The 12500-nt window shown below is 44.6% G+C and overlaps 2 protein-coding genes across 2 annotated transcripts in view; one reads left to right on the top strand and one right to left on the bottom strand.

Moving 5' to 3' along the window:
* Nucleotides 1-8014, top strand: part of LOC128620169 (sarcosine dehydrogenase, mitochondrial-like) — a 29738-nt gene extending 21724 nt beyond the window's left edge. The window contains exons 17-21 of the mRNA XM_053644895.1: nt 829-922; nt 3412-3574; nt 4588-4756; nt 6307-6442; nt 7111-8014. Of these exons, the coding sequence (XP_053500870.1) occupies nt 829-922; nt 3412-3574; nt 4588-4756; nt 6307-6442; nt 7111-7245 (697 nt within the window). The 3' untranslated portion in view covers nt 7246-8014. The remainder of the gene's footprint in view (nt 1-828; nt 923-3411; nt 3575-4587; nt 4757-6306; nt 6443-7110) is intronic.
* Nucleotides 8015-8496: 482 nt separating this feature from the next.
* Nucleotides 8497-12500, bottom strand: part of LOC128620171 (dopamine beta-hydroxylase-like) — an 11679-nt gene continuing 7675 nt past the window's right edge. The window contains 7 exon segments of the mRNA XM_053644897.1: nt 8497-8628; nt 8740-8899; nt 9047-9174; nt 10116-10175; nt 10490-10528; nt 10753-10896; nt 11369-11535. Coding sequence (XP_053500872.1) covers nt 8497-8628; nt 8740-8899; nt 9047-9174; nt 10116-10175; nt 10490-10528; nt 10753-10896; nt 11369-11535 — 830 coding nt within the window.

Genomic DNA, 12500 nt, shown 5'->3' on the forward strand with positions numbered 1-12500 from the left:
CATTATTATTTAACGTTACAGTGATATAGTTACATTATATCATTGTGTCATAGTACCACTGTAACATCGAATCATGGTATTGATGTATAATAATAATAATAATAATAATAATAATAATAATAATAATACAGTAATACTGTATCATTGACAGATAACCTTGTATCTTCGTAAAGTTGTATCGTATTAGCACCATAACATATAATCGTAACGTTGTATCGTAGTAACATAACATTGCATAATAATAAAGTTTTATAATATTAATATCATAAATTATTGTTGTTGTAACATCGTAAGTTATTGTAACGTTGTAACGTTATCATTACGTTGTATCGTAGTACAAATATCGAAGCGTAGTAGCATGGTTGTAAGTGGAATAGCATGAACAGATTTCAGGTGCAGTCTGGGTTAATTCGGCAGAGGCCACGCCCCCTTCACCAATACGGAGTACCTCAGAGGCCACGCCTCTTTCACTGGGATTTATCGACTTCTGTTCACACACGAGCCTTCAAGTAACTGTACCACTTTACCTTCTCTGTATCGGTCCTCGCAGTATTTCACTCCGAACCTACTCCTCGTTAATCACCCTCGACTTCACACAGAGAAAGGTAGAGTAAGTAGAAGACGGGGAGAGAGAGAGAATGGACAGGAGGGATGGAAGTGAAAGTCAGGTGGTCAATCAAACCACAAAAACCGAAACCGCTAATTATACAACTTCTAATTATTAATAGCTTCTAATTACATGCAGAGGTGTTCATCATGTCAGTCAGGGTTTGAGTGTGATTAACAGCTCCTGCGTGTGTGTGTGTGTGTGTGTGTGTGTGTATCCAGTCGGGATTTGCTGCAGGAGGTTGTAGATGCGGATCTGAGTAACGAAGCCTTTCCTTTCTCCACACACAAAATAGTGACAGCTGCTGGACACCAGGTCAGTTTCTCTTTGTGTGTGTGTGTGTGTGTGTGTGTGTGTGTGTGTGTGTGTGTCGTGTCAACAAACATCACACACAGTCACATTAAGCCTATAAATCTTTCTCAGGACTTAGATTTCGATTCTGAGCCCCACGATGCAGTTATAAAGTGATTCTTTGTACCTCGGTTACGTTGACGTTCCATATGATCAGAACACAAATGTAAATATAGCTGCAAGCAGCGACGAAGGGGCCAAGCACTTTTTGTCTACACCCCTTAGCGACAAAGGAAGAACAGAAGCCACTGGGGTCATCAGTGCTTGTTACCAAGGCGATATACTCAATTTGAAGTCAGTATGTCAAACCGTTGCTGAGATATTGCCTCACTTCCTGTTTTCAGTAGCCTTGCCAAGTTGCAAATGAGCTTAACGTGTTGCTTAACGACTGCGCCAAGCCCAGAAATGTCCTCGTTTCCCGACTGGTGGCTCGGATGAACCGTCCAACGGTTTTCAGGACGCTGTAACCCAAATTTGGTGATGAGTGTCCAAGTTTGTAGGAGTTGAAGAGGGGGGAAATGCAATATGGTTGAAATTTACATCATGGTATTGGTTGAACTTGGCATAATCCAAAGAATCAGAATTCTATGGAAGTGCGTTGGAGTTACTATTATTATTATTATTATTATTATTATGTTTGTCCAACTCTCTGCTTGAGTGTCATGCACCACAATCGCCATTAATGCAGCTGAGACTGTCCTCCATCACTGTGCCAAATTACATAAACTGCATATGAATAGATTGTGTCTATGGGCTGCCATAATAATAATAATAAGAATAAGAAGAAGAAGAAGAAGAAGAAGAAGAAGAAGAAGCAGAGGAAAATATGCAATAATCAAACCACCAAAAACATCTGCGAAACCAAATAAAAATTATATATGACTTTATATTTTATAAAACTAGCCAAGGAGAATCGCAAATATTTATTGTTTTTAAAAGCAAAAAAATGGCTTTGAACATCATCTCATTTGCATATAATTTATTTATCTCCCCCCCCCCCCCGCCTCCATTTTGAAACGAAATACAATTGCTTAAAAATATATAACGATCATTTTTTTTATTCAACATGGAAAACAATATTTCGTAAAACATAGAAGAAAAGAAAGAATTGTTGTTGGACGTTTAGCGTGACTCGGACACGAAGCTTCACCGCAAACTAGTAAAAGTGCTGAAGATTGCAGAGGAGCGATTGATTCAGAAAACACACGAGTGCACACTTTGTTCCTCTGAAAAGAGCCGAGAGTGAACAGGAGTAATGGTGTGCTGTGTCAGCGCGCACACACACACACGTACGCACACACACACAATTTATTCCAATTAACTCTCTCTGTCTCCGCCACACAGCCACTTTTTTACAATTAGTTCCTGCAGAATCAACATAAACTCGTAAGTTTTGTTTCTTTACTTTTGCTAATACAGCTGAAATCTCAAGGAAGTCTGTTTCACACAAAATATTCGATAATTTGTGAATAACGGTGATTATGGCGTTACCGTGGCAGCTGTCAGGGGGTGGGATTTATTCATCAGTCAGTTCTGGAAGTTGACGTGTTGGAAGCAGGAAAAATGGGCGAGTGTAAGGATCCGAGTGACTTTGACGAGGACCAGATTGTGATGTCTAGACGCCTGGGTCAGAGCTTCTCCAAAACGCAGGTGTTGTGGGGTGTTCCTGGAGGCCGGGTGTGTGTGTGTGTGGGGAGGAGACGGCACCAGGATGCACTATGGGAAGAAGGCGAGCTGGTGGAGGAGGTGTGATGTTCCGGGTAACGTTCTGCTGGGAAACCTTGGATCCTGGTATTCACGTGGATGTTACTTTGACACGCAGCACCTACCTAAACACTGTTCCAGACCGAGTACACCCCTTCATGGTAACAGTGTTCCTAATATCAGTGTCCTCGTTCAGCAGGATAACGCTCCCTGACACACTGCACACACTGTTCAGGAACGCTTTGAGGAACATGACAAACAGTTCAAGGTGCTGACTCAACCTCCAGATTCCCCAGATCTCAATCCGATCCAGCTTCTGTTGGACGTTCTGGACAAACGAGTCCGATCCAAGTCCGATCCACATGCTTAAAATGCCATCATTAAGCTCGGTGATCATGTTATTTAATAACATCATATTTACAGCTCAAAGTGCGGTGACTGAGGATCTGATGGTGGTTCGACGCAGATGCCCATGACTTGTCAGTGTAATTAATCTCACAGCTCCAGTGTAAAACTAAACATGTCGTAGAGTCGCTAATTTGCGTTATCCGTGAGCCGCTGTTTATTTATAGCAAGTGCTGAACGAGCAAGTGCATTGTTTTAATGATGCTTTCTGGTCAAGTTTTTTTACTCGCTGATGCGACAATATTCAGCATTTCTGAGTACACTGGAGAAATAAATGACTGTGTGTGTGTGTGTGTGTGTGTGTGTGTGTGTGTGTGTGTGTGTGTGTGTGTGTGCGTGCACAGGTACGAGCCATGCGTCTGTCCTTCGTCGGAGAGCTCGGCTGGGAGCTGCACATCCCTAAAGACTCCTGCCTGCCGGTTTATCAGGCCGTCATGTCCGCCGGCGCCAAATACGGCGCCCAGAACGCAGCCTACAGAGCCATCGACTCGCTCAGCATCGAGAAAGGTGAGGTTCTGTTTACGGTTCTACTACACACGTTTCTCTAGAGGCTGTGGGCGGAGCCTAGTGACGAACACCGTCAATAAAACACTACTCAAAATCCACAGACTGATTTTCGCTGACGTTGAGGGAGGACAGAAAAAAAAAAAAAAAAGAACATGAGGCACAGAGAGTTTGTTTGAAATTGCGTTGAGCGACCCAAACAGAACCGAAAGGGTGCCAATACTTCCAGTAATTATCGGTGAAAGCTGACAGAATCATGCGTAAAAAGAGCGAGATAAAACGCTTCGAAAATTCAAAAGAAGATTCAAAAATCTGGATTTTTTGGCAGAGAAGCCGTTAAGAGTCCGAGACATCCTCAGGACAATCCTGACCAATCAGTGACCTGTACTGGTTCTAGCTCCGCCCACACAACTGTTCGGTTTTCTCTTGTTACCCTGCAAGAAGTGGAACCGAATTCATCGGCAGTAAACTCTCAGAAATATTAACACTTTAATGGATTTTTGATTGCTTTGTTTTTGTATTGTTGGGGGAACCCTTAGAAGTTCTACGCAGAACCCTTTTAGCAAGCTAAGAACTTAACTATCCGATAAACCATTAAGAGCGTACCAAGCGCTACATGTTGAAGACCCGACAGGTTCTAGACATTATGAGCAATAGTTTGGAGATTATTCAGTTAATAATGCGCTCGTCAAGGGTTCTTTAAGCGTTTATCGCGTAATTAAAGGTTCTTAGCCTTGTAAAGGGTACTACAGTATGTGGAACCATGTTTTGAAGGTTTTAAGTATTAAGAAGGAAATAGTGAGTTTGTTTTGTACGCTTACAGTACATATACACTTAGGAAAAGAAGTTCTTCAGCGTTTCTGTAAGGGTTCTCGTCTTCCAAATCACGGTTCTGCTTTGATTGTTGGGTTCTGCGTAGATCCTGTAAGGGTTCCCTGTATCACATTTGGGTTAGGCGCCGATTTGGAGTCTTCACGGGTTTCTGGATTGAACTCCGCCCACTTCCTGTTTCTCAGGTTACAGACATTGGCACGCTGACCTGCGCCCCGATGACACGCCCCTAGAGGCGGGGCTTGCATTCACCTGTAAGATGAAGTCGTCTATCCCCTTCCTGGGACGTCAAGCTCTGGAGAAGCAGAAGGCTGAAGGCCTGCGCAGGAGAATCGTCTGCTTCACCGTTGACGAGTGAGTCACACACACACACACACACACACACACACACACACACGTCATCGCAGTCATACACACCACAAACACTGGAAGCTGAACACGACACTGTAGAGCGGTTTTGTAACCCTGGGTCTAGACGTTTGGGTTCTGATGAAATAAAGTGCAGCTAAAAGTAGCACAGCGTCGACTAGCTGAACACGTAGCGGCGCCGAACTACACAAAAGATGTGCAAGGTGAAGTGTTGTAGGAGTCAGGAGTGAAAAACTGTAAACACAAAGAATTATCAAGGTTCTTGTGTGTTTGTTTTTTAACATTACAGTGCAGAACATTATGAAAGCCTGCTTCCACCACAGAGAAAAAAACAACTTAAAAAAAAAAAAAAAAGGTCATTCCGCCGTTTTTCTCCCAATGGCGGGTTCATAGTGCGCAGTTTTGACTTTATTTCTCGCATTTACGAGTTTACGTCTCAGAACTCTGACTTTTCTTCTCACAGTTTAGACGTATTCTTGACATTTAGCGACGTCATTTACAACGAACGCACAGACAAAGCATCAGTCATTCTGTTAATAGACTGGATAAGAACAACACTCCTCAGCTAGTCCAGACGAGGAACTTTTCAGGTTCCCTGTCGAGCGGACGTCAATTCCTCTTTCTCCATGCCAGAAACTCCACCGCCGAACGCTAGCTCCGTCAGCGTGAGGAGAAATGGATATACCGCGATTATTTACTACTATTATTTAAAGCAGTAAAGGAGCTGAAACTGAAACGGAAACATCCTCCGAGGCTGAGCCGGAGAACAAGGCGCGTGAACGTCTACATGAGATCCAGTTTACGTGAAGATGACGTGAGCACAGCAGAAGGAAAGATAATGAACTCTACATGACTCTGTAGCAGCTAAACCCATACAGTGATGGCTTAGCCGCGTCTCCGCTCGTCTCCGCTCGGCTAGCGACGCCAGACTAGCCTAGTGAGAAACGTTTAATATCCTATCGCTCCGGAAGTCCCGCACACGGCGACACACCCCAGGGCAGGTGTTCTGATAAATCCGACTTTTTCTGATCACGTCGTACATGGACGCGCTAAAATTACCGAGAGAACCACGAGTTTGACTTTGTCGTGTATTTTTGTAGGTCTGAGAGGCTTCGAAAGTAACGTGGAAGTAAAGTACTGCTTGGACACGATAATCAGATTACTAATTAATCAGAAATGTCATCAGATTACACTGGGTACAGGATCCAGTGTTTAGTGCGAAACACACTGATTAGTTTTAGTTCATGTTAATAAACTCCAAAAAAAAAAAAAGCTCTATTCGTCATGACGGTATATCAAGCGAGAAAATCGAGATTGGACGAGGTTACTAATGTGGAGAGGCGGAAAGGGGCGGAGTTTCCAGGGGATTGGTTAGATCAAAACACGTACACGTCTGTCAAATGATTTGCATTTCTTGCAGTCGGGTGTACACGGCGATGTTCCCGTACGAGCGTACGGATTCCCGGAGTGTGTGTGTGTGTGTGTGTGTGTGAGATGACTGTAAAGTGTTTGCTGTTCTCTCTCTCTCCACACAGGAAAGTTCCCATGTTCGGATTGGAGGCCATTTTCCGTAACGGCGTTCCGGTTGGACACTTGCGGCGCGCTGAGTTCGGCTACGCCATCGACAAAACCATCGGCTACGGATACATCCGCAATCCAGACGGAGGGGTGGTGAGTTACAAACACACACACACACACACATCTGTGTACTGCGATGAAGGAAATGTGAAAGTTTGATAGAGTATAGATAATGAAGGGAAAGAGGAAAGTGCCAGTCGTCCCTCCATCTCCCAGAAGATCAGTTATGCCTGCACCTGACCCTGGGGTCAAAGGTCACAAATGTTAGAGGCATTAGACATGACCGTATTTAGACAGAATTAGTTAAAAAATAATTTAAAAAAAACACGATGGAGAGAGAGAGAAAGTGAATGACGACTGAAAGCGATGAAGGGAACAGATCCGTGATCGAGTTTGACGCCAAGATGAAATGATTGGATAAACAGTTCCCACTGCAGGGGGCGCCACTGAGCAGTGTTTCCTTCAAGAGGACCATTTTACACCGTCGTAGATATAAATAACAAACCTACACGCACGGTTTCGTCTCATCCCGTCAGAACGAAACGTCACGAAGGAAAATAAACCTCAGACCCGGAACAAGTCGAGCGCATAAATCAAAAACCTGTATTTTTGTACGTGTATAAATCATATCACGCGCTACTTTCTCATCGGAACGAAAGATAGACAGGCCACGCCCACAAGAGACAATTTTAACATGACTCGAAAACTATTCAAATTATTCGTGTCGTGTGTCCCTTCCCGTCACCCCCCCCCCAACACAGGTGAGCCCAGATTTCATCCGCAGTGGTGAGTTCGCTCTGGAGAGAATGGGCGTGGTCTACAAGGCCAAAGCCCACCTGAAGTCCCCGTTTGACCCGGACAACAAGAGAGTGAAGGGGATCTACGGTTCAGACTGAACGTCCTGATGCGGTCCCGTTCTCGTCCTCGCCGCAGACCTGAAGATAAACCGGAGGTTCAGGGACGACGAGAACGCTCCTGTTGCTGTTACACACACTCGAGACTTTTCCAGCAGAACCAAACACACGCTCGGGTCTGCGTTCACGTCGGGTCTGAGCCGGGCACGTCTGATACGGAAATCCTTTCGCCCCGTCAGACTTTACAGGTCATCTTATTAGTCTTAAAATGTCCACAAGAAAGCAAATGTATTAACTAGTAATAGAACTGTCTGTAAAATTCAATCGAAAACGTAAACGTGTCTTAGTAAAAATATTTAAAAGCCAAAAAAATACGAATACGAAAATACGAAGTGTGTACCGTCTAACAGTGTGTTCTTTTCTTTTCTTTCTTTCTCAGCGCAGATATAAGTGGAGAGTTGTATACTCGTTAGCTACAAGGCTAAATTAGCTGACAAGTAAACGACGCGCGCAGCCTCCAGTTTAGCTTCATCCTTCACACTGGTGGATATATGCGTCCGTTAGTTGTTAGCAACATTAGCTTTGTAGCTCCAGCGCAAAAATTGTGTCCACGTTATTTTATATATAAATGCGTGTGTGTGTGTGTGTGTGTAAGAAAAGAAAAAAAAGGAGACCATGTGACGGTTTACATCCTGTGTATTTGGAATTTAAGCACATTCGACAGCACCAAAGTCGTCCTATAAAATTGTTCCAGTCTGACAGAGAAGTCTTTCCGATGAGTTTATGAGCAATAAAATGAAAAGGTCATGTACTGAAATGTTAGCAATGCTAGTTTTCTTTTCACGGCACAAGAGTTTTTCTGTTTTTGTATTCATTACTAGCTCAATACTGCGAGCGTTTACCCCCAGGCAGAGACGCCACAAAAAAATCCTCGTTCCTGATTGGCTGAAGCAAGCCTGCATTACTCACTGCACAAAAATAAGCACAAACAATAGTTTAGATTAAACCTGTACTCGCACGTTGCTCTCATGGCGTCGGAGTGTACGGTTCCACTAAAGAGGAAATGATGACCAAATGAAAGTATTTATATGCGTAAAGCTTATAAACCCTGGAGGAAGTTAGCAAAGCGCTAGTCAGCTGTTACAGACTTCACGATCGACCGTAATTAAACTATAAATATGCGGCAACCGTGGACGTGAATTCAGTAACATGTTTTTATTTATTTATATACTGTAAGTGCACCACGCCGGTGGAGACCTGGGAGCCTCGGCGCTGGAACGGGAAGACTCGGCGTTATCCGCTGCGTCGGGGTCGGACCTCGGTAGGGCCGTTACTCTGAGCCGGCGCTCGGCTCGGGTCACAAGGTCGCGCGGCTGGCTGGAGCTCCATTAACACCTGGGGAATCTTCCGTTTCTCCCAGTCGCCCTGGAGACGAGAACGACGCGAACACGCGTTTCACTAAGAGATCAAACTGTGTTTCTGAACGTTCTCGTGGTGCTAGCGGTTGCCTCTGCTAGCGCGAGCGGTTGTACTCACGGGGAAGAGCTCGGCGATGGACTGGTTACAGTGCATGGAGATGGGTGAGGTGGTGTACAGCGAGTCGAGCACCTCGGCACTGAAGGAGTCCCAGGTCACGGCGGAGAACTGGTCCTCTACTGTCGTCTGAGAGCAGCTGCAGCTGTCCCCGCCATGGAACCTGACAAAAATAACAACAAATCACAGGCTCATAAATAATGCGTTATGGTTTCTATAGTAACAGCTCGTTCACTGGGAATGTTCAGATGTTAAACCACACACACTCTCTCACACACACACACACACACACACACACACACGCAAGCACCTGTTGATGATGCTGAAGTATCTCTGCAGGTAATCAGGGTCTACGTGACTCTTACAGAGCTCCAGCTGTGTACGTGGGTAATAGTGCACATAATTCACACACATCTCCTCCATGATCCCAAATCCACCCTGCACACACAGCAGGAAAAAACACACACACACACACACACACACACACACACACACATATACACAGCACCATTTAACTCTATTTCAGGGCCATTTCTGCCTTCGAACAACTTCAGCCTCCATCGGAAGAGGAGATGATGTCGGGTGACGTCAAGGCTCTGAGATGATGTTAAGGCTACAGAATTAATAAAACTGTCTGATGAATCATCTTCTAATCCTTTCACCGACTTCCTGTTTACGTCGACGACTCGGGGAACGTTTCTCAAAAAGTCTTAAAAATGCCTAAATGGGATTCATTATAATTAAAGTTCCTTTGTTTTCTAAGTTAAAGCGCACCTTTCATGGTTTTTAAACGTGTCAGATTTTGTCTTAAAGCGCTCATACGAAAGATTTACGTGCAAAAAGGTCAAAAAAACACTTTAACGTGCTCATCATTTAAACTGCAGCATTACATTTCCCCCACCCCCCCCACCCAGTGTCACAAACGACTCCTTAAATGATCCGTTCTAAACTCCTCCTTTCAGAGAGCATACTCTGCTCTGATTGGTCTACCGTTGTCAGCGTGTTTCAAAAAGGAAACGCCCACTGCCGTAACGAGTTTCAGCTCCGTCTGTCAGTGAGCAGGTGATGAAGACCAGAGGCGGGGCTTTTTATTACGGACCTACCTAGGTTAGTACAGGAAGTAAAGTCTGGAATCACTTAACGACTCGATTCGGCCGTTCAGAATCGATTCCTTCTTTTAGGGAGTCGATAACTCTTTGCAGACAAAGAAACGTTGCAGACTTTTTGAAAGTCTACATGAGAGGTAATGTTTGAAAAAGCCTAATAGGTGCACTTTAAAGGCGCCTTATAGGGTTAATAGCTGCTATACTACAACATGAAAAGTGACTTAAAAGAACGATGTGTCGTAACTGCGTAGTGTGTATCGTATTCATGCTCACCACTGTAGCTTTGACTCGGTCTTCTGTGTTGTAAGTGCATTTTGTCAGAAGCACATCACCCTGAGAGAGAGAGAGAGAGAGAGAGAGAGAGAGAGAGAGAGAGAGAGCACAATCTTGTGATCAGCTGCTATTTGTAGTTGGAAATGTAAAAGCGGCTCGGTGTTTGGCAGGTCAGAGTGAAACTGGCGGCTCTCGCTGTGTGTGTGGGAGCTGATATTGACAGTCTAAATGCAGCAGATCTGTTCTTTTGTTAGTGGCTTGTTGCCTCCAGGCTTTTCCTGTGATGTCTGCGTTATCGCCGTTTTGTTTTTGGTTTTTTTCTTTCCCGGATAAATACAAGTCCTGTTTTAGCTGTGCTGGCGTGGAGAACTTACTGGCAGAACAGTCACCATCTTCCTGAGGATGCGGATGATCTGAGAGAGAGAGAGAGAGAGAGAGAGAGAGAGAGAGAGAGAGAGAGAGAGAGAGTGTTAGTGCTGAATAAATATAATCTAGCACCTTCTTTCTCAAATTTGAAGAAACTTGATCATATTCAACGTTCTGTAGGACGTGTGGGGTCGTGCCGTGCCGTGAGCAACCATCAGGGATATATTTATATTTGAGAGTGTGTGTGTGTGTGTGTTTAAGCGTGTTCTACCTGATAGTGTGTGCTGAAGTGTTTGTCCTCCTGCACCACCTCCACCTCTCTGCCTCCTCTCACCAGCACGGTGCGGACGCCTCGGCCCGCCAGGTGTGTGTGCAGCTGAGACGCAAAAATATGGATCCCTCCAGGAGGCAGCGCCTGTAGGGGACGAGTGGGAGTGAACACACACACACACACACACACACACACACACACACACACACACACACACACACACACACACACGTTATCCAGGAATACACAGCACTTCAGCACACTGGTGTTCGGTTCTCTCGAGCAATTTACAGGTTCTACATGTGCACACACACACACACACACACACTTTCTTTGATTTAATGCGTTTCACTATAATCATATATATTTGTAAAGTCTTGATTTGATGTGACATGTTTTACAGCAAGGTTCGAGAACACCTGATCTACAACTATGATTGAACTTTTTGACATTTGATTCGTTGAAAATGATCGATTCAAACGAATCGACTCAGTATAATGAATCAAACTTTCAGCAACAAAAGCTAATCTCTCGAATTAGTTAGCTGAACACATGCGCACACGTAAGATGAAGCACAAACGACGTTCGAGGTTCTAGATGGTTCTGGAGTGCGTACCGTGCGTGTGCACTCGGCAGTGCAGTAGCCCGTGAGATGGAACGTGTGCTGGTGAGGAGGGATGGCCATGACGGGCGTGTAGACCAAACCGAGCTCCATGATCCCGGCGTCGAAGCGCCTCAGAGACGGAGTGAACCACAGACGGATACCCGAGGAGTCACGACGCCCTGGAACACAAACACAATTCTGTGAGTATAGCTGACACACAGACCCCGATACTGCAACAGAACCGCTGTAGTGATTCAGTTCATTTAATAAACATTGTAGTTTCTATACTGTATATAACAATAATGCTTAGCTACACATCTAGATAACCGCTGGTACACTAACTCTCATCACTCACAGGTGTCTGAGTATCCGAGATCCGATTTACATCCTCATGTTCTCGCTGATTTATTCAACAGCAGCACCCCGATGAATGAAGTATATTCCCACTTATATTTTAATTGTTTTTAGTGCACCTGGGTGACTCGGAACAGGAAATTGTTCGACCATGACTTCCTGTTTCACAGGGGTATAAATATGAGGTGTAACACAGGCCAAATTCCCTTAGTCATTCATAACGATGGGTAAGAGCGAGGAATACAGCTGTGATGTGCGGGAAAAGGTTGTTGAGCTTCACACAATGGGGCGTGTCTATAAGAAAATAGCACAAGCACTGAAAACGCCCATTTCCACCATCAGGGCAATAATTAAGAAGTTCCAGTCAACTGGAAATGTTATGAATGGACCTGGAATTGGACGTATGTCTATATCGTCTCAACGCACTGTGAAGAGGACGGTTCGAGTGGATAAAACATCTCCAAGGATCACAGCTGGAGAACTGCAGAAGTTAGTTGTGTCTTGGGGTCAGAAAGTCTCCAAAACTACAATCTGAAGTCACCTACATCACCACAAGCTGTTTGGAAGGGGTTCAGGAAAAAAGCCTCTACTCTCATCCAAAAACAAACTCGAGCGTCTTCAGTGTGCCGACACTACTGGAACTTCAAATGGGATCGGGTTCTATGGTCAGATGAAACCAGAATAGAGCTTTTTGGTAATAAACACCAGAGGTGGTTTTGGTACACAGAGAGGTAGCCGTATGGAAAAGTCCCTCATGCCCACGGTTAAATATGGAGGTGGATCTTTAATG

This window comes from Ictalurus furcatus, chromosome 16 (genome assembly GCF_023375685.1).
Source record: "Ictalurus furcatus strain D&B chromosome 16, Billie_1.0, whole genome shotgun sequence".
Taxonomy (NCBI): Eukaryota; Metazoa; Chordata; class Actinopteri; order Siluriformes; family Ictaluridae; genus Ictalurus; species Ictalurus furcatus.